This window comes from Microtus ochrogaster, unplaced genomic scaffold (assembly GCF_000317375.1).
Source record: "Microtus ochrogaster isolate Prairie Vole_2 unplaced genomic scaffold, MicOch1.0 UNK37, whole genome shotgun sequence".
Taxonomy (NCBI): Eukaryota; Metazoa; Chordata; class Mammalia; order Rodentia; family Cricetidae; genus Microtus; species Microtus ochrogaster.
In genome coordinates this window covers 1,255,572-1,281,240 of record NW_004949135.1, presented here as the reverse complement: position 1 = coordinate 1,281,240, position 25,669 = coordinate 1,255,572, and the positions used below count along the sequence as shown (strand labels likewise).

The 25,669-nt window shown below is 43.7% G+C and overlaps 1 protein-coding gene across 1 annotated transcript in view; it reads right to left on the bottom strand.

Moving 5' to 3' along the window:
- Bves (blood vessel epicardial substance) overlaps window positions 1-25,658 on the bottom strand; it is a 35,041-nt gene extending 9,383 nt beyond the window's left edge. Inside the window, exons 1-7 of the mRNA XM_005368624.3 lie at window positions 25,607-25,658; window positions 22,135-22,356; window positions 19,417-19,541; window positions 16,537-16,724; window positions 15,655-15,763; window positions 9,782-9,949; window positions 8,801-8,942 (exon numbers count right to left, since the gene is read on the bottom strand). Coding sequence (XP_005368681.1) covers window positions 8,801-8,942; window positions 9,782-9,949; window positions 15,655-15,763; window positions 16,537-16,724; window positions 19,417-19,541; window positions 22,135-22,345 — 943 coding nt within the window. The 5' untranslated portion in view covers window positions 22,346-22,356; window positions 25,607-25,658. The remainder of the gene's footprint in view (window positions 1-8,800; window positions 8,943-9,781; window positions 9,950-15,654; window positions 15,764-16,536; window positions 16,725-19,416; window positions 19,542-22,134; window positions 22,357-25,606) is intronic.
- Window positions 25,659-25,669: the final 11 nt, after the last annotated feature.

The following is a 25,669-nucleotide window of genomic DNA, read 5'->3' as shown; positions in this document are numbered from 1 at the left end:
TAGAAAGGATGTGTGTCCTTGGCCCACTTTCCTGCTCTTCCCAATGGGGCCACACTGAAGAAATCTTCTCTACTTTTCAGTATTGTCTCTAACTGGCCTAGAGGACAGGCATGTAAACCTAGCTTGTTACTTCCGGGGCTCAGGCTCTGCCCCTCACATCCCTGCTAACACCTCCAGGAAAGAATGGCAACACAAGGACTTCAGAGTCAAGGTGGAGTCGGCAGGGGCAGGGAGGCAGGATGAGCTTCTGATGCTCCTGCACAGCAGAGCAACTACAGTTACAATGTACTGCATAGTTCAAAGAAGCCAGAAGAGAGGACTCGGAGGTTCTTAACACAAACATAAAGTAAATACTTAAGGCAGTGTTCTCAGCTCCCTAAAGCTGCAACCCTTTAATACAGTTTCTCAGGCTGTGCTGACCCCCAACCATAACAATTCTTTGCTACTTCATAACTGCAACTTTGCTACTGTTAGGAATCATAACGTAAACATCTGATATTTGGATATTTGCTATGCAACCCCAAAGGTGTCGAGACCCACAGGTTGGGAACTGCTGACTTAGGGTGAAAGTTGTTACGCATTGTGCAAATGTATCAAAGCATCACACTGCCCTTGAACATGTCAATTAAAAATAAATCTTAGCACTCGGGAGGCAGAGGCAGGCGGATCTCTGTGAGTTCAAGGCCAGCCTGGTCTACAAGAGCTAGTTCCAGGACAGGAACCAAAAAGCTACGGAGACACCCTGTCTCAAAAAATCTAAAATAAATAAATAAATAATCTTAGATAACACATACCTGTATTACCAGCACTTGAGAGGCAGAGGTAGTAGATCAAGAGGTCAACTCCATCTACGTAGAGGATCTAAGGCCACGGTGGGCAATGTGAGACCCTGTCTCAAAACAAACAACCCACACACACACAAGTCGTAGCCAACTTAAACAACTATCCATATGTTTTCAAGCTTATAGAATAACTTTTACGTTATGTACAAAAGGAAAATAATACATTTGTACTTAATATTAGGAACAGTGTCTTTCAACATTCATGACCCAAACTGCAGATAAATGGAGGAAAAACCTACTGCCTGGTTCTACATCAACCACAGTGCCAGTGTTCCAAAGTGGGGAGATGTAGTTGTCAAAGAGAATACGCAATGACCATGACAGCTTCAGAATAAAATGAGAATCACAACATTCCGAAGGGTGGCTTGTCAGAAATACATGACAAAAACAAATGAAGGAAAGAAGTGATGTATGTATTAATGATGTATTAATTATTAAGTGATGATGTATTAATAAAAACTCAGAGAGAAATTGGAGTTCAACCTGAGGATCCAAAAAGCAAAGCTGACAGCCACTGGCTCTTACCTCAACCTCAGCCCAAAAATGACGATCCTGTCTCCAGTGTTGACTGAGTTTTCTGTCCTGCCAGGTTCCCGCGGTTGTTAAGTCCCAAAGAAATCACACAGAGTTCTACATGAGCTATAAACTGATTGGCCCATTAGCTCAGGCTTCTTATTAACTCTTAAACTTATATTAGCCCATTATTCTTGTCTATGTGAGCCATGTGCCTTGGTACCTTATTTGACGGGGCAGTCACATCTTGTTTCTTCTGTGGCTGGGACAAGACTGCAGACCAAGCTTTCCTCTTCCCAGAATTCTCCTGTTTTCATTTCCCACCCCTACTTCCTGTCTGGTTGTCCTGCCTATACTTCCTGCCTGGCTACTGGCCAATCAGCATTTCTTTAAAATATAATTGACAGAATACAGACCATTGTTCCACACCATTCCAGGAATCTCAGAATGAGACTGTGTCTGAAAGCTGTCTCCTCCTGTTTTATAATCCTCTCTAAGGTTGGGGTTATGGGATTAAAGGCATGTACCCCTCCCCCGGTTTCTATGGCAACGAGTGTGGCTACTGGGATTAGAGGTGTGTGTTACCACTGCCTGGTCTGTAAGGCCGGCCAGTGGGGCTGTTTTACTTTCTGATCTTCAGGCAAGCTTTATTTGTTAAAATACAGATGAAAGGCCACTACAGAGAAGGGCTTACTTTGGCTCCTGGTTAGGAAGGGACACAATCCACTGTGGTGCAGATAGCACAGTAGCAGGAGCATGAAGCTGCTGCTCACACTGTGTCCCAAGTCAGGGAGCAGAGAAAAGACAGGAAATGAACTGAACTAGAGTCTCAAGGCCTATCTCCACCGACACACCTCCTCCAGAGAGGCCCTAGCTCTTACAGGTTCTACAACCTTCCATACCTGAGCACCTGCTAAGGACTGCATGTTCAGACACCCAAATCTCTGGGAGACATTTCATATTCAAACCACAAAAAGCAGGGATGCCAATGTTTGCATGTTTTTAAACATGAAGAGAGAAAAGGAAGGGAAGTTTGAACGAACGTGAAGTGACGTTCTAAAGGTGAACACCAAATAATGAAAACTAGTGACAAGACCAAGCTGAGCAGAAAGAGGAAGGGGAGTTAGCAGAGAGCCAAACTAGGTAAGAAGAGGGTTTAGATGAATAAGCCAATAAGAAACCGCACATTACCGAGCACTCTGAACATTTGGTAGGAGAGCTAAAATAAAAGTGGATGAGATCAACTTTTTATCCTAGATTTTCTCTCCAGGGTGAAGAATGCATGCTGCCAATGCAGAGTTGTTTTTTTTTTTTTTAATTTTTTTAAAGGGTTTTATTTATTATGTATACAGTGTTCTGTCTGCATGTATGCCTACTCGCCAGAAGAGGGCACAAGATCTCATTACAGATGGCCATGAGCCACCATGTGGCTGCTGGGAATTGAACTCAGGACCTCAGGAAGAGCAATCAATGCTCTTAACCTCTGAGCCATCTCTCCAGCCCCAATGCAGGTTTTTTATGTGGATGATGACCAATATATAGGCATGTCACCAACTGAAACATCTCTGCATCACTCTTTTAAACACTCCCATTAAAAAGATTAAATGTGTCTAGCTATATGAAATCCTATTACTGGCATCCTACAAGTTGAGAAGATGCTGTGTGGGACAGTGTCTTTCCTGACACTGGGGAGGACAGGGTCCTTGGGGCCACACCACAGCCCCTGCTGGCTGAGAACCAGGCAGAAGAGGTACATATCACGCATCTCCATCCTAAAGTGACAACGGACACTTTCTCAGAGAGCGTGATGATTAAACAGCATAAATAAATAAATAATGTTCAAAATATGTCATCTGACAGAGCAGGTAGGAGCTCCCCCTGAGGTGGAGGTTTATGCTCAGGCTGATCAGGTGACCGCGGGAAGTGAAGCAGCGCAAGACCATGGCGAGGTGACTTACCCTCTTGAGCTGCACCTTCCTGTCTACGAAATGGGGCACTGCTCCTCCAACCCATCCAGTGACTGCCCATCAGCTCTTCTTCCAGGCCCCCTGACTGGTTGCATCTGTTCTGTTTCTGAGTGATTCACGAAGCCCCTGCTTATAAGTCTGCTCTTGTTCTTAGCGGGCATGGATACAGATTGAGTTGGACAGATTATTTCATGAAGCCAGCCTTGAAACTAAGAATGCTGCACTGGCCTTTGTACCTTTCCAGGTAATAAATTCACAAGCTACCTAAGAGAAGCCTGTAGTGACAGGCCTGTGGCGAGTCCCTGCAGATGAGATACTAACGGATGGGAGCCACGCATGTCTGCACAATTCACTCATGGGTTACCTTGCCTATGGCAACACCCTGACACCAAACAAAGCCTTTTCCTCAGTAAGAAATCTCTTACTTCAGAATACCTTTAATATCATCATAAATATTAATTCTATCTCTGGAAAAAATGGTTTAAAGTAACAAACTCATTCAAAGATGAGCCCCAAATGATGATATCCAAATTATCTCATGGTTTGAGAATCAGAGAAACAAAGCAAATGTTATTTAATTCCAATTAAATTAAAACAAAATTCTTCCACATTCAGAGAAATGGAACAAGCTCTCTTGTTGCCATGACGACGTCTATGCTTGGCCACACTTACCAGTGACAGAAGTACCAGATACAATCAATCTGTGTGAGAGACAAGAGGAAGACGGAGCACTTGGATCTGACTGTAGGGAGCTGAAGTCAGAAGACATCACGGCAAGTTTCCCTTACAATGAAGCAACACTAACCAGGCAGCAGAGAAAAGCCAGTTCATACAGATGTGGCTCTGTCCACTTACACACTGTGGCTAACTTGACCCCTCTCTTCTGTCTCACAGTTACGCATGAAAACTTGGAACATGGCGAACGAAGCGACAGGAAAGTCAAAACAGTTAAGAGGATTACGAGCTACTGAATAACCACAGGGCTGAACTTTCTCAGGCTATCTCAATGCCTTTTCCTCTTTGAGTGACAGTTTGAAGCAGGACATGGATGGAGTCTTTGTGGTAGAGAGTACAGATCTTGCTGTGACTCTGGCACTGAGACACATACAAAGAGAGCACAGTATAAGAAGGAAGTGTGGCAGTAATTTCATTGAAACAGTTCATTTCTCTTCACCTCTTTGTGAACTGCGTTTGTGTCTGACTGCGTAGCTGCTGTGTAACACAGATGCTGCAATGCTTGTGGTGTTACACAGCATCCCAGCCAACGTCTTTAGAAATAATATACCCGCAGTGTTCCATGCAAGTCCAAAGCATGAAATACTATTAGACAAGACTGACAAGACCACTGCAACCACTCCCTCATGACATGGATAGCAGAATTCCAGAATCCAGGGGTTCTACAGCCTCCCTATCAAACGATCAGGTGGGAATGTGTTCAAATGTGAACTCCCAAGCCACAGTGCTGTATCAGGAGCTGTCACGCAATTCCAAGTGATCCAGAGGAATGCTTAAGAGCCAATGTCCTAATGTTGGGAAATAATTGGTACAGGGTTCACCTGAGTTTATCCCTGGCAGTGTAAAAAAATCAGGTAGGATGGCACTCATCTATAACCCCAGAACTTGGGAGGTATGGAAGATAGAGGCAGGAAGAAGAGGTTCAAGGCCAGCCTGTGATACCTGGGACCCTGTTCAAAAAAAATGTAAAAGAGGAGTCAATATTCTGTAAGTAAAAAAATGTTTAAGGAGAAGGAGCAGGGAGCCTATAAACTGAGAGACTGCACTGTGGAGGCCCAAAAATATGGGCCCATTTCCACCTTGTCATCGGTCAGAATTGGAGGTTGTCAAATGATCGACAAGTGTAGTTGCATGTCCCAATTCAGGATGTGATTGCTTGGTTCTTTTAACAATTAAAATAGCTCATTCAAGTAGGTCCATGCCATCCTGACAGGTGGTCAGGATATGCAAGTGTACTTCTGCTCCTTCTCTTTTTCTTGGTTTTTCGAGACAGGGTTTCTCTGTGGCTTTGGAGCCTGTCATGGCACTAGCTCTGTAGACCAGACTGGCCTCGAACTCACAGAGATCCGCCTGCCTCTGCCTCCTGAGTGCTGGGATTAAAGGCATGTGCCACCACCACCTGATGCTCCTTCTTTTGTAACTATGAGGTCACCGGGAGAGGGGCTGCCTTCAGGATATGTGATCTAGAGCAGCTTCACTATCTAGACAACAGAATATTAATAAATTGATGTCTCAGAGTGATAAAGCAATTAACTGTGTGAGTTGTCCGACCTATCATGTTAATAAAGTCTTTCATTACCTTCTCTCCCTACCCTGGCTCACTCCCCTCCAGTTTACATTGCATATAAAAGCTATGAAAAAAATAAATGCAGGCAATTTCTGTAATCACTGGAATGCCCTCTTGGTATTATTTTATGGTTTCTGTTCTGTTATTTTTCATGCGTCTCCACATTCTTCACTTATATTTCTAAATTCCCACACCCCACCCTCGTAAGAGGTATTTTTGTTGAGGCTGGTCCTCAGCATTGCACATACGTGCACTCTCACATGAGCGTGCGCGCGCACACACACACACCCCTGTTGGTTGGCATAGTAACTGTTCTGGCTGACTCAGACCTAGCAATCACAAAGCACAAGAAGTAAGTCTGAAACTGAGCCTGTTTGAAAACAGCAACTTTCCTGTATCTGAAAGCTATTCAAACTATTGATCAGGACCTTGGGACAGACCTAAATGTCAATGACAGCCTCACAGAACCCAGTTTTGAGAAGCAGAGAGGAAGGAGAATGGTTTCACAGATGATGCTTAGACTCAAGGACTGGCCGACCGCTCTGACTCATCTATAGATTTACCTGGACCAGCTTCCAGTGGCCAACCATCCCATCAAGACTCACAGTGACAATCATGATCTCCCCATCTTGTCTTAGTCTAGTTGCTTAAATTCCTTTGCCAGGTAGCTAGCTGGTCAGGGGACAGCTGAGATTGTGTCCTGTCTCCTTGGAAGTTGGCCTTCAACAAATCCATGCCCCTTTTCTTTTCCCAAAGGGCAGTAATCTTTGCTGAGGATCAATTTGATCTTACAAGTCTGAGTTTATAGTTTGTCAGGAGCCATTTCAGGCTTCTCCTTTCTCACATCTCACAGGGCGTTGAAGTAAAAATCTTGAGACAGAAAACTTTTTTTTTTTTGTTTTTCGAGACAGGGTTTCTCTGTGGTTTTGGAGCCTGTCCTGGAACTAGCTCTTGTAGACCAGGCTGGTCTCGAACTCACACAGATCCTCCTGCCTCTGCCTCCCAAGTGCTGGGATTAAAGGCGTGCACCACCACCGCCCGGCTCGAGACAGAAAACTTAAAGTTAGCCAAAACATTACTTGCTGACCGTGGAGACTCAAGCTCTGGAAAGCACCACAGAGTGTCTTCATTGCTTGCTGCTTATCACTAACAGCAGGTGTTCTAGCCACTGACCTTGCAACTGCGCTGCTTAGCTGCCAAACTGCCCTGCTTAGTTGCCTAGCTACCGAGCCCCTCCTTCCCTTCCCCCTTCCCCCTTTCCTCCGATCCCCCTGCCCGAGCTCCTTGCTGAGGAGTATTTAAGACATGAAACTTGCTTCAATAAATGAATGCCTTGACAAAATACTGCTTGGCTTCCGTTCCTCTTTCCACCCATGTCTTTCAGATAGTGCCTCTTCAAGACCCTGGAGTAACTTGGGACCTGCTGGGCGGGTCGATAGTTGGAGTGGAGCCCTACATCTGTATCCCAGCATGTACTGCTATGGAACAAGCAAAGCACTGAATATCATCAACTCCCTCATCTGTACTGTTAACTGTCATTGAGCTAGATCAGGTCACTGGTCTAGGATCTGGTCTCCCACTCTCAGCAGCCCTTTTGCACGGCAGGATTTGATGACCTGCCCACAGGGGGCGGTTCTGGTTGAATGGTATCCACTGTCAAGGGAACAACGTGTACCTGCCACTCTGGGGTGGAGCTTTATGAGTCATGGAGTGCCTGTGGTGCTGATGTTCTCCCCCTGGCCAGCTCCCGGACTAGGGAGGGCCTGGCACAAGCAACACCCAGCCTCTCACAAGCCTCATTTGACACTAAACTATGCTGGACTGGAATAAAACACAGCCATCTTTAATTTCTCATGTGTGTTGCCCTTGAAGTCCCCTTTAGGTCTGTGGCATATTTCTATCTAAACTTTGGCTTAGAAGCTTCTAGCTAAAGGAGTCAAAGCTGTCTGCGCATGGTATATTGACTGTTTGGAGTTTAAAAAACACCTTAAACAGCTCACTCTGTTCTTCTCGTTTCTGACAAGCAGACAAGTTCTTCGGAAAAAGGGGCCGTTCCTATGCTAGAAAAAAAGCAGCATTCCTAATCAAAGACAGGACACTGGGCCAGGATTCTGTGCAAGCCTCATATAAATAACTACTATGTCTAACTCTTCCCCTAACTCAGTTGCTTCAGCATTTGACTATCTTTCTTCCAATTGGCACATACAAGCATCTGACCCTACCTGTTTCTTTGGGTCTTCCCATGCCACCTAAAATTTCTATGATTAATGTGTGTGGCTTTTTTTCTTGTTAATCTGCCTTGGGTCAGTTTAATCCTCAGGCCAACCCAAAAGAAACCCTAGAAAGAAGATGCAAAGTTCTACCTCTCCCAAATGCCAATTATACAACTTGTAAATTCCAACCTCTTCTCGTGGTGCGATACTTAGAATGATAACCCAGTTCATGTAAGCATGCAAAGTCACATGATCACTTACACAGACAGTGGTGCATGAGCATCTGAATTCTGACATCTTTGTTTAGAAGCATGGGCGGACAGCTGAATAGTTTTCAGTTACGCAATGGAAGAATTCACCTGCTTCTATGCAGTTTTCTATCAATTGATCCAAAGCTCTCCTACTTTCAAACTAATTCTTAAATTTCAAGCAATGAATTCTTTAAAATAATTTGTTTCTCTTATTTTAGTAATTTTGACCATCTGTGTGACCTGTGTCATCTATACGGGTATAAAGTATGTAGGAGAGTCTTGGGAACCTACTTTGTGAGTGGTGTGTGGATGTAGCTCACATACGTGCAGAGTGGTTATCCTCAAGAACACCCTGAGGCCTGCTCACTTTCTAAGTCTCAGGTACACGCTGGGATGAGCAGCCAGCAGCTAGCTGCTCATAAACTCACACACTGCCATGTCTGTCTTTCACCAGAGCTACAGCCATGAGAACCACAATGCCAAGCAGCCACCCAACCACATGGACGCTTGTGGCCAAAACGTAAGCCAAACATGGCAAAAGAAGGGAACTGTTTCAGAAGCAGAAACAAGAGCTCTAAAACTGGACTTTGGACTATATCAAACACAGGGCAGTAACTCCTCGAGGCTACCAAGTCGTTAGTCATCATGCACGATGTGTGTGTCGTGGTGACATCCACCAGAGCGGCAGAGAGTCAGGGTTGAGGGGACTCACGGAGAGATGATGTGCTGGAGGAGCTCCGCAGGAAGTGGTGGAGGCCTTCCTCGCCGTCACTGGAGCTAGCGATGCTGTTCCTCATCTCTAGCATGGAGATCTGTGTGCACAGGCTCATCTGGGGCTCCAATTTCTTAACTTTCTACAAAGCAAAGTTACCACACGGCCTGAGGTTTACAGCCATTGACTCATGCATTCCCTGTAAGGGGCAGGTACTTTCCCTTGATATAAGTTAGTACTAAAACAAAAAAAAAAAAAATGTTGTAAGTGCTCCATAAATGTCTGCTGTGGTTATTATTAGCTGTAACTTTAAATACATTGTTCTAAAACTTATAAATACGAATAATCTACTTAGCAATCTATAATAGTAAGCACGTTTTGTTTTTGGTGGTGCTAGGGATCAAAACCAAGGCCTCACACATAATAGGAAGCATCCCCCCCCCCATACCGCTGTGCCTCAGCCCCGCCCTAACCTACAGTGAGAAGCACCTGGACATGGTGGCCTAAGAGGAGGAGCAGCAAATTCAGTGTTCCCGGTAGGCAATGTGTGCCACAGGAAGAATGTTTGCAAAGGCCTCATCTGTAAGTGTTTTAATTCCCTTCGATACTGCCTAAAGCTCTAAAGATCCATTTTCTCTGGTCTCTGGATCCGGGGGAGACGGAGAGGACACCAAGGTTAAATGCCAACTGCTAGTCTTGTAGCTCTGCCTTTCCACACCTCCAAGCCCACTCCCTCCCACCCTCCTTACTCTGCTTAGAAGACTTCTGGGAAGGACGGTTCTCCATCCCATCAATGTGGTCCTTAACAGGCCAAGCTACGGCAATGGTAATAATCACAAAATATTTCCTTGCCTTAAAAAAACACTTGCTAAAGAGTCTCTCCGTTACAACTATCCCCCCCCCTGAAGTTTATGAATATTTAATGAGAATTCCGGAAAGCACACATGTTTATTTGACCAAAAGAATCAGAAAAGCACTTACTTTATCATTTAAGGTAGGATCGTTCAGTGAGTAGAGCTTGTTTGTTATGTCTTTTCCTATAAGATACCTGAAGATCTCATACAGGAAAGGCTCGGACTCCAGAAAGTAAGTCAGTCTTTCTCTTGACCAGCATAAGAACCTGCAGTTATCATCTGCAACAATGGTGACCTGTCGAGAAAACCAACACACTAGGAAAAAAGCACATCTACATATATGAATTATGAACTTATTAAATTGACAGAACACCAGCAGACACTATCATTGATACCTTTATCAAATTATTTATAACCTAGCACACTACATAGAAATATGTTTAAGGATACTCATCAGTAGACTACATCCAGGCAAGTTCTCTGAGATTTATTTATTTATTTATTTATTTATTTTGGTTTGTGCCATCTCAGGACACAAGAATAGCCATCATGTCAATTCTGCTGTGGATGTTGCAATGGGATATATTATTTATGGTAAAATATCTCTTTGCCTGCTGTGGCTTACGAAGAAGTTTAAAGATAGATGTTCATACAAATGAACTCAGGAGACAGTGTGTGTGTGTGTGTGTGTGTGTGTGTGTGCGTGCGAGCGTGCACGCGCGCGCAAAAGCGCATGCACACATACATCTACATCTCACTCTGGGACTCAAACCCATAAATATTCTACCACTGAGCTAGCTGCCTGCCATTGAGCTACAATGTTCCACCACTGAGCTACAATGTTCTACCACTGAGCTACAATGTTCCACCACTGAGCTACAATGTTCCACCACTGAGCTAGTTGCCTGCCATTGATCTACACCACCAGCACTTGAGATTAGCTCTGTAAAGATATGAAAAACTTTTCACCCAAATTATAAACATACTCTGAGGACGATTCAAAGGTTCAGGCAAGCTACTGATGAGAACAAGCGGTGAGCGACCTTCTGCTACGGGTTTCAAGGCTAGCTCCAAGGCAGCCTATTGAACTAGGTTCTCAAACGAGCCCAGAGCCGAGAAACCATTCCATCTCATGTAAGTAGTGAAATATGGGAATATTTCACTATTTACTATTTATTTAATAGTGGACGCTATCGTAGTATTAGAGAGCTCAAGCAATTCTCTAATCCCCCTCTCCATGTTCTCAGGGCTCAGGAGCTAGAAGCCCCTCCTACCTACCATGCAAATACTCAGTCTGCTTTCTCTTCCTTCATGCTGACACTCATATCCTAGAGGTCAAGCTCATCCGCTGACATATATGTGTGGACTCCTGATTAAACCAGTGATGGGGGCCGTGTGTACTGAGGTTTGAATGCCTGGCTTCATCACAGAGTGGGGTCTACCCACACTCACAGAAAGGAGTTGACACAAGCAGACACTGGACACTAAAGTCCATTTTACATCCCAGCACCAGATCAGCCTGGCCCAGCTGGAGATTAGAAAAAGCTAATTAAATTGACAAGAAGTCTTATCTGGGCCTCAGAACAAATATTTCCGAAAGAGTTTTCATTTCAGATGTCAAAGGAGGATTCAGGTCTACCGAGAGAGAAAAAAGAGAAATCTCCCAGCTTCGCGAGACCCTTATACCAAGAGGCTGAAGTTGGAGCTTTGGAAAATCAGAATAATTAGTTACTTCCAAAAGTGAGCCACTGGTCCCAGAAAAATAAAGTTTGCATTCATTACATCATAAGAGGCTTCATGAAAACCAAAAACATCTGGATTTAAGAAATGCAGTTTAAGACTCCACAAAATGCCAAGGGACACCCTTTATCAGTGTACACTATGACAAAGACACTTCCTGCCAAATACCATCAAGTTACAGTGGTGAAAAAGGAAGACAAGATCCAGGGCTGAAGAGACGCCTTAGTGCTTAAGAAAGGACCTGAGTTCAGTTTCCACGACCACACCTGTGACTTCAGTTCTGGGGTGGTTGATACCCTCCTCTCTCATGAGCACTCACATAAGAATGTGCACACAGATATAGACATACAAGCATAAAAACCTTTTAAAAAGACAAGATTCAGGAGGGGGCAGGCACGGTATCCTTTGCCTGGAATCCTAACACTCAAGAGGCTAAAGCAGGATAATACATTTGGAGCCAGCCTGGGCTACACAGTGAGTGCTGGGCCAGACTGAGCTCCACTGTAAGATGCTGTCTAGCACACATAGATGGGGAAGTGAAGACATGTTCAGTGGTAGAAGTGCTTACCAATTAGGCATAAAAACAAAGTTCAAATCCCAGTGTCTACATAAAAAGCTGGGTGTGGCCCCAGATGCTGGTAACCTTAGCACTATGGAGGGCAGAAACAGGAGGATCATTGGACTTGCTGGGAGATCCTGTCCTACGGGGACAAGGCCGAGTGACAGGGAAGAGCACAGTGGAGCCTCTGTGCATACACAGAAGGATGCACAGCCACACACGTACCACACACACATGCACACAATAAAATTGATATTAATGTATTTTTTCAAAAGACAAGATCCTTGTTTGAAGAATACAGCTGCTTTGCCTGTCTGTATGTCCTGTGCACCACTGTGCCTGGTGCCATGGGAGCCAGAGGAGGGCATCAGATCTCTGGAACTTTAATCACAGATCACCCTGAGCTGCCATGTGGGTACGAGGAGTTTAACCAAGTCCTCTGGAAGAGCAGCCGGTGCTTTTAACCTCAGCACCACCTCTCCGCCATGAACGTACTATTTTCTTTAATTACCATTTAAAATTTAACGTTCATTTATTTCACAAGAGCATGGACATGTGTTCCTAAGACCTCTCCCTCAAACTGACTTTCAGGTTTACAGCATCATGGCATATGACTGACCATAGGAGAGCAGCGGCCTGGGATGGAATCAAAAGAAAAGCGTTTATCAGAAACGCTCACACAATAAAAAGAAACCCAAACACAAAACACTACTTCTACTATTGTAAAAATGATACTGAAGACCCTGTCAAGAGCTTTAAGCGGCAGCCTGATCCCACAACAGCACGCACTAAAGACAGTGAGCTTTGGGTCCATTCTGTTACCGTGAGTCTGCCTGTGGCATTGGAATTATTACTGCATCTACCAAGTGCCGATCTCTGGTGCCCTGCAGTTCTTTTCTCTTTTCCCCTATTGTAAGGCCCATCAGCATCCTGACCACGGGATGAATTTAAAGAAGTAACAGCCTAGAGTGCTGATACATGACTAGAATACCAGCACTCGGAACGCTGAGGCAAGAGGACTATCACTAGTTTGAGGCCAACCTGGACTACATAGTGAGCTCAAGGCCAGCTTGGGCTGCGTTAATAAGACCCTGTGTCCAAAACAATGAACAAAAATAGAGGGCTGAGAGTGTGGCTCAGTGATAGAGGACGGGCCTAACATACAAGAAGCCCTGGGTTTGGTTTAACACCCAACATAATCCCAACACCCAAGAGGTAGAGGCAGGAAGATCCAAAGTCCTCGGAGATCCTTGGCTACACAGAGTTCAAGGCCAGTCTGAGACACGGGAATCCCTGACTCAGGCAAACAAAGTAATCCAAAGAACTAAGACCCCAGCAGAATTCCCTCAGGGAAGGGCGGGAATGCGCTTCAGTAAGAGGCCACAGGCACAGCACTCCAGTGTGCAGCTGCGAGAGTATACATAAACCACTACTGTGAACACTGCCCTCTTGAGCATCCACCAACAGAAACCTTTATAAACAGTCAATGAGCACTCTCCCTGGGTGTATTCTGATGAACTTGGCTCTGTGATAGGCACAGACTGGATGGCAGTGTAGTTTTTGGCTACTGGCAATTGCAAAATGCCGCAAACTCACAAAATACAAAACCCTGTGCCAAAGAGAGCTGGCTGGAATTACCAGGGATGAATCCATGTCCTTCATCCAGCTATGGTGCTGCAGTTTTCATCACGTTCTGAAATCTTCACGTCAGTTAAGAACAATTCTCAACTACTGAGACTCCGTCTCCAGTAAGGAAAATGCTTGTTAGTGCTAGTAACTTTTTCATTAGCTTAATTACAAATATAACTTGGAGCCCAGTGGAAGGGAAGCACATATTTGGAGACCTGGTTCCTTGGGGATCACTAGCATCTGCAACAAAGGTTTAGTTTCCACCCTAAACTGAATCCTCTCTTCAGGATAATAAGAGACTGAGTTATTCTTACATAAAACCACCTACTCACACAGACGAAAGTGTAACAGACAAAGGGGGAAGAAGCAGCTTTAAGGTCAGAGGAAAGAGAAGTGGCCCTGTTCTGGCTCATGTGTGGTGGTATGTAAACACATTGCTCAAATAGAAACAGACCCCCTGGGACATTGATGACGTCTTACAGGAGCAAGGATACAGAGCATCTGGAGACAGCACCAGCCTTCTCTTTATCTATGTCAAGCATGACCAGTGTAGGAACAGAACTGCATCATGAGTGTCTTAGTCAGTGCTCTACGGCCATGCCCACAGCAACTCTTACACTGGAAAGCATCTAATTGGGCGCTTGTTTATAGTTCCGAAGGCTTAGTCCAGTATCATCACAGTAGGGAGCAACAGGCCATTGGACTGGAGCAGTAGCTGAGAGCTTTACACTCTGATCCACAAGCAGCAGGCAGAGAGAGAATCTGGGCCTGGCCTGGGCTTTTGAAACTTCAAAGCCCACTTCTAGTGACACAACTCCTCCAGCAAGGCCACACCTCCTAATCCTTCCCAAACAGATTCACTAACAGGGGCCATTCTCATTGAAACTCCCACAGCCAGTAAGCCTAAACTAGTACTTCTAGCTAATGTGCCCAACTTTAACAAATTCCACAATTACCCAGGTCTTTTATGCAAGCAGAGAGGTAGCAGGACACAGTTGAAACACTAATGAAATAAAGGAAACTATACTTTCCCTTTATCTCCAGCCTATGGCACCATAAAGTGAAGGGCATCCCAAACTGAGCCCATAAGATTCCCCAGCAAGGGACGCTGGCAGGTCCTCTTTCTTCTGTGATGACGTTCACTTCGATTCTATTTCCCACGAAATACGCACTGTCAAAGCAACCCTGTGCCCAGAATATTTCCTCAGCGTTATTTACCCAGGGACTTATGTTCTTGGCTACGTTCCTAAGGATAGCAAATCCAACAGGAGGCCTGGGGACTTAGAAACAGCCAGAACCAGCTGCAATAGAATGGAGCAATTTTTTTTTTAAAACTAAGAAAGAATTAAACTGAACAGTCAGCATTCAAACTGCTGATTCTATGAGGAATTTCTTCTTTGCCTTTTAAAATGGTCACTAACCACAAAAGAATGAACTGAGTAGAGAGGTTTTTTTTAAAGTAACTTCTTTGGAGTAAAGCCAGCCTTTTGCTTTCCTAATAAAAGTAATCAATGATGTGTTTAGGAACACGAATTATCTTCAAGTGATAGAATTTTTCTCACAATAAAATCGAATTTTTAAAAAGATTGCATTTATTGCTATTTTTGTGAACTCACGAATGCCAGAAGTGGGCATTTGATCCTCAGGGCCTGGAGTACAGAGCCTTGTGAGCTGCCATGTGGGTGCTGGGAAACGAACCCAGGCCCTCTAGAAGAACAGCAAGTGCTCTCACCCAGACCCCCAAACAATGTATTTTCTTAATAGAAATATTAAGAAATTTAAATGATCAAAATCTTGAAAAATGAAACAGTAAGCAAGCAAATGCACACCGCAGAAATAACAGTGTCAGTGTCGCATCTAGATTAGAGCATCGCTTTCCAGGCCGCCACCTCCAGTTGTGCACCATGTAAGCACTGATAAAGGTAGGGTTTGTTGTCATTCTGCCTTATGCCATTATACTATGTCTACCAACGTGGCTACCTCCCTTTTAAAGGAAACCATGGCACGTTCCCATTTTACTTGATTTGAAAGACATACAAATAGTTTTAATCTTCCTCAAAGCCAAATTATACCTGGAATTTCTCCCCTTTGTGCATCTGGGTTGATCTGAATTCTGGGGAATCTATGAAGGCACAGGGGTAAATGTTATGCAGGAAATGTCCACGATAGGAGACCTTCATTCTGGTAACAGAAGTCAAAATGTTAACGGACGCACAGCACTTCACAAAAACAAAGTAATTCTTTTTAATCATTGAAACATTATAGTAACGTATTTGTACTAGTTTTAAAGATTCTACAAGTAATGGACTTACAGCACTTCCAGAAGCACAAATATTTTTTTAAAAGACAAGAAAAAAATCAGCATCCATTATTAATGCAGATCACGGTTACCATTACTGTCACTCTTACAGTTGAGTGAATATATAATTTGTACACTGCGAACTTCTGAAAGGAAAGGGATGCTGTTGATAACCATGTTTCAAGGCAGACACAGTGACACACATCCATTGATCCAGTTAGCCAGAGTCACATGGGCCCAGGAGCCTGCGACCTCAACTAAAACCACCACCAAAGGAACAGAAAAGATTATACCCATGCAACATCTGTGACTCTCCACTCAGATCGTCCATATATACAGTGATATTCAAAAAGCTTGGTCAGTGATAAGGTTCTTGAATTCAATTTAAACATACTTCAATTTTGACTCATTAACTTCAAGCAAAAAGTAAACATGGTTAAAAATATATTCACTGTAGAAAATGTTGGGCTCAGGCTGATTCCGGACTATGGTCTCTACCTAGCTTTGGCACACTGCTCCAAACTTCAACTGCAAAATGACATCGCACACAGACATTGCTTCCTCCATTAGCTGGTAACATCTTGTACGTATTTCTTCCTAGAGGCTATAAAAGGTGGAAAGCAACCCGGGGATTCCGATTTCCGTTAACACTTACCTCCCCTTTAGGAGAATACTAAGACGATCATCAACTGAAGTTTTATCCTCTGTGGCGTAAGTCTGGCCCTTTTTCAAGGTCTGGATCATACAAAACTGTCCAGTTAACCTTTTAAACAAATCAGGAGGGACACGGAGTGGTTCAAACAATCGGTGATAGATGCCGCCCAGTTCCTTTTCAATCTTGACCTGAAAGACAGCAATGCCACGGTCCTGCAGTCCCCAAACACTGACTCTCAAAGGTGAGATATAGATTTTAGAATAAACAAGTCTATGACACACGCGAGTGGCTTGCTGGACATGGTCAGTGGGGGTCTTAGAGAATTAGTAATGGTGGAATTCATTCTCTGCCAGGGAAGGCTGAAATGACTCTAATGCTCACACCTCTCTACTCAACATGAGGCAACCGCTGAGTTTTTGGATTTTGTCAAAACACGCAACTTCCTAACCTTAGCAGCGGTACGTAACACAATGTTTCAAAAGAAGAGGTTACCTTAACTTTTAATTATGCTAGTGAGAAATTAAGAATTAATGGAAAAACAAACTTACAAATACGCATTAAGCATTTTATCTCCATGTAATTATTCAATGCACCAAGGCAGGAAGCCAACACTCAAGGCTGCAATCACTGCCTCACATGTACATACTCAAAAGCAAAGGGAGAGAAGGGTAGGGAGCTCTGGCATGGTGGCCTCACCCTGGCCTAAGCTATGCAGCCCTGAGATCCCTCTAACAAGTAAGGCTGGCTACCGACAGCAGTGCAGCGACTGTCCTAATCACCCTTCAGTCGCTCAGACCCAGCATGCAATGTCTGGCAGCCAGGATAATTGGGTGCATGGAAGACTGTACTGCACTGTGAATGAACTCTGTCCCGGTGAAAGCTCAGATGAGACCTGAAGCTACAGAGCTGCAGTTCAAAAGCTGCTGCTACCTAATGTCGCTCTAGTCTGTCCCCATTTCCTTTTGATGAAGAGTCATCTTTATTTATTTAAACGATAGAGAGAAAAATAAAACAAGAGCCCAGATGCTAGACGCTCTTTCTGGTGCTTTAATCACATCGGTAACTCAGGGACTGTGGATTTGGGTTTCCAGAAAAGGTTGTTATTAAGGACTGTCATCTTCATTATCAGAGTTTCTACCTCCTCTACTCCACAGCTCAGCAAGTTTGTCCAACTTCCAGCCCACACAGTATCTACCATGGCACAATGATGAACAAAGGACCTGTTACAATCCAGTAAAACCTGTCCATGCCCTGGCCTCCTTTTACACCTCAGCTGAAGATGCGGTTTCTTCGTGACATTGTCTGAATTCTCTTCTTTGGAAGCATCTGTTCATCAAGTTTCTCTGCACATATTCAGTGTGCATAGGGCTACAACAGTTAGTGGGCTGGACTATATACTATTGTTTCCGATTGTCTGCTGTCCCCAAAGAGAATTACTCTGCCCTACCTCCAACATTAGCAGGCTTGGCCATGCAGCGGCTCTGACCAATGAAATGATGAGCAGAAGTGACACTGATTTTTTTTTTTTAAAGAAACTTTTTTTGCTTGCTCGCTTTTTAATTTTAATTTTGGGCGTGGGTAATTGGTCTGCAGTATGTGTGATTAGTGCATTAAGTCCCCTGGAATGGGAGTTACAGATGGACGTGAGCCACTATGTGGCTGAGGAACTAAGCTCTGCAAGAGCAGCCAGTGCTCTTAGCCACCACACCACCTTCCAGCCCCTTGAACAGACTGACATTTCTCTAACTTCTGCACGGTCCCCTCTGCCATGAGAATGCAGTCCAAAGAGAGCCTGCCGCTTTAGCAGAGACCCTGAAACGTAAGCTAGATTCAGTGCTGCCAGTCAACAGGTAAGGTGGGCGAGAAGAAAGGCATCGCTGAGGTCTCATTCGTCATGCAGCCTAGTGCAGGAAAACACCTGACCAATACAGACGAGCAGCCCAAACTGAGCGGCTGTGTGTGGGGAGGGGATGGAGGAGCGGAGTGCCCACAAGGTATACCGTCTGTATTTGTGTGTGAAATGCGCTATTTCCTAACGGTTTTCTATGTTAAATACAGAGCTGAGCTGAGCATTATAGCCTTGGGTGACTGAATGCTTGCACTTAGGGCGGTCTATGACCATGTATGGAATGATTTCTATGAACCCTGCTGGTTTCTACTTTGTTTTTTTATAGTCTTGGAGGGTATGTTTTGTTTTGCTTGCTTGTTTTCCTTCATTCGGAACCTCATTCACAGCTCCAAGCTGACTTCAGACTCACTCTTGGACCAGGCTGGCCTTGAACTGTCACTCCACCCGCTCCTAAGTGCTGGGATCACCGGCGTGTGTCACTTCTCTCAAGCTTGCTCTATTTCTGCCTTGGTCTTATTAAGATGACACAGTAAGTGAAACAGAGTTGATAATAAAAAAGTATGAATATTCTGGCAAATGTCCACCAAAAGTGCTGATTTCATTACATGAATATTTTAGACCCAAGAAAGATAACAGCCATTATACTAAGAAAATGGAATGAACTATCTTCAAATCATTAGTATGAAATGAAAGTTGCTTATCAGTAGTTTTATAATTAAGCAAGATCTTCCCAAATGATGACTGAGTACCAGCAGGCCAGGAAATAATCACATAATATACGCCTAAAAAAAGACAGTATTAGTCATGTGTTCATGCTCTAGCGAGTCAAAGTTTGGAAAATTCATTTGTTAAACAAATTTCACAGATTTCAAATGCTTTCCTCTCAAGCATTTACACAGAAAGCTCAATATTCTTAATATGCAAGAGGGAGTAAGGCTGTCAGCTGCTCACTTGCAAGTCTGAATGAAGCACTTTTTAAAAGCTTTCATATTTAAAGTCACGCTCTAATTAAAAAAAAATTTAGTAATTACCGGTCTTTTCTTGTACAAAAGATATGAAAGATGCAAAATATTGATACCCAAGAACACTGAGTTCCAGATCATTATATCCAAGGCACATCGGTAGAGAGTGGCCCAGACTACATAAAGGGTACATCCTGTTGAATAACAGAGGCGGCATGTTAGACACTCAGAACAGATTCACAAACAGCTTAGTACAATCCTCTGCCTAGAACCAAACAGATTTAGAAGTACTTACACTGAATACTATTTTCATCCTAACTATTACTGAAAAAAAGATTCCCACGCCTCCACCACCCCCAACACAAACACCACACTAACCCACCATCACACCCTCCACATCTTCGGTTCTCATTCTCGTTTCACTATATTCCATTTTGCAGGGTACCACCTGAAGTGTGGAAGTGCAGACAGTACTCTCATAACTGCGTACACCCCTAGCTCTAGATCTTACATTTTCCGAGACAGTGTCTCCCTTTGTTGCCCAGGCTATCCTTAACTCCACATCTTTCTACCTCCCTATTACAGCTGCACACCACCACACCCACTTGAGGGTATAGTTTTTGGTAAGTAACAAAGACAACCTAATATAGAAAAGAATTCTCCATTTATGACGGTTAACTTACGCTGGAGCTGAAGGTGAAGCAAAAGAATGAATGGCACAGCTTCAGAGAACACAAAGAAATGTTTTCCGAAAGGTTTCTACAAACTTGCAAGCCCTACTTGTTAGAAAGAACAGTACTGCGTTGTCAGTGTTCTAAAGTCCGGAACCCATCTCTGGGCGCAGGGGCCCACACCTTTAATCCTAGAACTTGGGAGGGCAGAGGCAGGCAGATCTCTTTGTGACTTTAAGGCCAACCTGGTCTATAGAGTGACATCCTATCCCTACCCCACGCCACAAACACACTTTTTTTAAACCTCATATTCTGGTAAGGAATTACATACTGCCTTTTATTTTGCAATCATGATTAGGGGTGAACTCAAATATTGTATTTACTGTGGTGTTTTGAGACAAGATTTCATGCAGCTCAGGCTAGTTTTGGGCTCTCAGTGTGCCTGAGGATGTCACTGATTTTCTGATCCTACGTCCTGAGTGCTGGGGCTCTACTATGCCTAGTTGACAGGGCACTGGGGACCTCACCCAGGGCTTCCTGCAATCGGGGTAAGTCCTGTACCAAATGAGTGAGATCCCCAGGCAAGAGCAAATATTTTACTGAAATGTTTTACCGACCCGAAATTTCCCTTAGTGATTATCCATTTATCAAATGGCCTCTTCCTGTATGTTTCTTATCAATTCTCTTGCCTTATATAAAATATCCTTATTTTGTAATTTTATAAGGAAAATCAAGTATATTGCATAGTTTTAGCTTAAATGATCACTCGGATATGAATTTATAGATTCATGTGCACATGAAAGCTAATTTTTCACATTAAAAGTCAGACATGTGCAAATGCTGGACTTCATCACAGAGGAACATTTAAATAAATCTCATCCCTTTACTTTCTGGGCCTCAGTTTCCTTTTTATAGACAAAAGTGCCAGGCTAAAAGATGCATTCGGGTGTGTTTTACGTCCAGAACTCTTGTCTTAGTATTTGTAATCTGGATTATGTGTTCCCTCCATCAAACAACCTGCCTCTGCAATCCCTACCTTAGTAAATACCACACAGCCCCCAAAATCCCAACAGCTGGCTCCTAGCTATCCTCTGTGTCTCTTCTTGTCATCTTTTGAATATTCAGACACAAAAAGATAGTCTCCCTTTGTGCTATGCTGTGACTTCTTCTCTTCTGGGCTCTTCACCAGGTTACTCCATGCTCACACCGAAGAGAAACATGGTCATTTTCCCAAAGCCAGCTGCACTGTCATACGATACCCTGCCTTGCGTGACCACTGGGCCTGCCACCTCTGTCTGCCCGGAGCATGGGTATAAACCTGCAGTGTTCATCTGACCCCCACATTGTGACTGCGCATCTGTTATCACAATGGTGGATACTGCCTTCCTCAATTTTTGTCTGATGCATTACAAGTGTCAGAACTGCACATAAATATGTGGAGAATCGAGGGGAGAAATCATATAAAGAAGTTGTCAATAATCACTAGATAAAATAGTAACTTTATTCTTTCGATAGTTTGATGTGAATAAACTTAATCAGTTAATAGGGTCACAAATATACATATTTTATACATGCTATATAAATGCTTGAATTACTGCATGTGGGAATTGATTTTGTTCTCAATATCATTTCCCTGGGTATAGCAAGTATCTTTTCAGATCATACTGGTAGAGATAACACTTCTCCTCCGTGCCAGGCACTATCCTATCAGGCATTTACTTAATCCTCACAGTAATCCTACAAGGTAGTTTTATTTTTATCTTTCTTTGGTACAAGGGGAAACTGGAGTGACAGAAAAGTAAAATCATTTTCTCAAGCTACACAGTTAGCAAGCAGTGGAATTAGGACCGGAGTCATACGCTGTAACATCCACATCCTTGCACATCAATGGATTTTCTGACACGCAGCACCTGCACGGTATAGAAAGGCACACACCGCTTCCGGTTAAGAAAGGGAGACCAGTGTTCTAAGCCGGTGGGCAGACCGCTGAGCTGAGCGGATAACACACTCATGTTCTTTTATGCTATATACCCAGCCAGAAAGGACTCTCTAAGCTCCCAATACAAAATCCACCTGACGGCAGGTGCGCAGTTCTCCAAAGCCCAGGGTGTCTCACCTACAGACAACATCCCTCTAAGCAGTATCATGTGGAGGTGAAGAGTGGTTGGAATCACCAAACCAATGGCTAAACAAATGTTGGCGACATGAAACACCAGATGATGGACCTCTCTCCAGTTCTCACAAGTGGTCCCATTGGAAGGCACGGGTGTGACGCTTCCCATGGCCAAGGCAGAACCTGCCAATGGGCTGGACTCCGTGGAATTCATGGTGAAAGGTCCTATAAAGACAGACAGTCAGTCGTAAGCAGAAACTTCATTTTATCATGCCTATGACAGGCAATATGACAAAATTATTTTTACAAATTACATGCTGGCCAACAGAGTCTTCCAATACTTATCAAATACATAGGCTCAAACTCCAGGCCTGTCACAAGTAAGAATGTCCGTTTCTTTATCTGTCATAACGATCCTCCATTTGCCTTTTGTTGACAGGAAACATCTCAGAGAGCGCACAACTACCCCAACATATGCTCGCACATGCCCACACGCGTGTGTTTAGACAGGAATGCACAACATACTGAAGAGGGTGAGAATCAGCATGTGTGCAAAACTAACTCTCACATTCAGATTAATTTTGACTAAATCGAAACATTATCTTTCTCACCCAAAGGTGTTCACTTTTTAAAGGTTCAGAAAACCAGTTTTTTATTTGTTTGTTTTTTTTCTGGTTTTTCCTGTGCCTGGCTTCAGCATCCAGGTTTGAAGACTGTTACGCCATTGTAAATGCTGTGAGCCGTGGATGTGAGAGTTAGTCTTGCACACATGCTGATTCTCTTACTAAACCTGGATGGAGGTGGGTGGTCATTGGACTTCCCACAGGTCAGGGAACCCTGATTGCTCTTCGAGCTGATGAGGGAGGGGGACTTGATCGGGGGAGGGGAAGGGAAATGGGAGGCGGTGGCGGGGAGGAGGCAGAAATCCTTAATAAATAAAATTTAAAAAAAAAGGAAAAAAAAGTGAACACCCTCATATTTATTCCTTAGAAGCTTAAAATATGTAGAGGTCTCTATTTTGTGCCATTGTTAAATCACTGCCACATACCTATCACAGTATAATAATAATAATCATATACCTTACTAATATATACACATATAATGAATTTAAATAGCATTTAAAGTTTCGTTTATTCTCCAACTTAAGTCTCTATTTTTAGTCCTCAAATAATTCTAGTTGGTAACATCTCACAAATTAGAAAGTAGTAAATGTACAACATATATGTCGGAAGGTTCATGAATATACAGAAGGATATCTGATATTAAGCACCATAGTAAATACATTTCATTTTAAATATGCATTTATATAAAACAACACAAACACTCTGTCCTGTATATATATACAGGTCCCTGTTCCACATGCACAAAAAAAACCCCTTCATTATTAATTACACAAATTTGTCCTTGACAAAAACTGTGTAAGTTTACAGAAGACATGAGTGAATCTATTTCATTTTTTAAAGTCAAATGAAGACCCAAAATATCTTTAACTTTAATTGAGTAACATATACATCTTTCGAAATAAAGAAATTCACATTTTTAACATAGTGAAGACTTTAAGTGGTATGTGTGGACAGATAAAAGATGTTACACAAGAAGTATATGTGGATAAATTTTATACATCTTAAGATTAGAAACAAATTTATAAATATAAACGATTTGTGGTGCTGAGCATCAAACACGGGGGTTTTAAAGATGCTGTCAAGGGAGCTTTTACCACTACATATCCACCCCAAACAGTTCACAAATAGTAAGTGAACTTAATTACTGATTTTCTGCAAAAAAAAAAAGAAAAAGAAAAAAATGAGAATTTAACTACTTTCCAAAAGTCTTTTAAAAAAATAAGTTTATTATGATGGGGGACTCATAATAACCAGGGCTGGTTCCAAGACCTGAAGTATGAATGCCATTCCTGCCTCCTGATTGCTATAGCTACCCAACGCCTGTGGGAGGCAGGGATGGTACAGAAGGACCTATACTTTCCAACGCCTCTATCCATGCTGTCACTGAGGACGAGCCCGATGGGATGAGACAGAAAAACCATTTTGCTCATACTTTCCTGAGGCTGAGTCGGAGTCAGTGTCCATCCCACAAGCCACCAGGGAGCCACCTAAGCCAGGGAATGCTGCTTCCCTCCTCGGTCTGTTTTCCCTTAGAACAAAGACAGCCAGACTACATGGCCTTAAAACCTCCTTCGAGTTTTGATGTTCCACAACAGATTTATGTACTAAATTAATCTACACAAACTTCTTCTCATACGTCACCTGTGTTGCCTCCTAATCCACTTAGTTCACTTTCAGGTCCTTGGGGGGTTCTAAATGTAGGATTAAGAGCTTAAACTTCTGGAGAAAGGAAATTGACGAGGAATCTATAATCTGCCTCAAAACAAGAAAATATTAATAACCATTAAAATGTATTACGTGTATTTATTCATTTCCGAGGGGTAGGTGGGTGCACAAGTCAGGGGGCGGATTGCTGGAGAATCTACCCTTCCACCACGTGGGTGCTGGGTATATGCCTCATGTTTCCGGCTTGCCTGCTAGTGCCTTTACTGGCTGGGCTCTCTCACCAGCCCTAAAAACCAGTTTTAAAGGTAGGATTGCTGTAAAACATATGTTGATGTGTTACACTTTATTAAAGATATACAAACTATAGATTCAGCTGCAGGTATATAAAATACACATTAAAGTGTTTTATTATGAACTACACCCATGAAAGTGTTTACTGTCTTTCAAAACCAGTTATTTTTTTTATATTCAATGATGAATCTAACGGGTTTGGGCTTAATCACTACTTAATGGGTTTAAATGGCCAACAGTGATATGCCTTATACGGAGAATGAATGATGTGTCTAATGAAGAAGATTAGATTGGTGAGTGAATTTGTATACTGTCAGATTAATTTTGACTAAATAGAAACATTATCTTTCTCATCAGATCCCTAAAGTCTAATTCCTTAAATTACTGTAGGAAAATCGGGCCCATCTATTCGTTTTCAAATAGGCGTTTGCAGTTCTAAAATGCTGAATGAAGAAGCTAACATTAAACCTTGACCAAATTACAGGGGGAAAAAGTGAAGATGAACAGCAAGAAGTAAAAAAAGCCTTGCGAGTAGACGTAATTCACTGTGCGCCCCTCGGGCGGCCAGCGGCATATCGTGGCTATGTTTTCCCTCTGGAGCCTCCCGTTTAGGGGATCAGTCCGGCAACCTCCCGTTTCTCTAAGGAGGGCGCGCGCCGGGGGCGAGGCCCCGTGGCTCCCGGCCAACTGCACGCCACCCGGGGGCTCGCTCACCTCGCTCGGGGAACGGTGTCAGCGCCCGCAGCTCGGCGACCCTGCTCCGTCCGGCCGAGGGCCCCGGGGCGCGGGCGAGCGAAGGGCGGCTGCAAGGACGGCGCGGAGTGGGCGCGCGCCGCAACTTGCTCGGTCGCTCGGGGCCCAACTTTCCCGCGTGAGCCGGCGCTCGGGTCCCTTACCTGGGGCGTCCCGGTGGCGGGCGCGGGCGGCGCGCGCCAAGTTTGCGACGGCGGCGGCGGGGA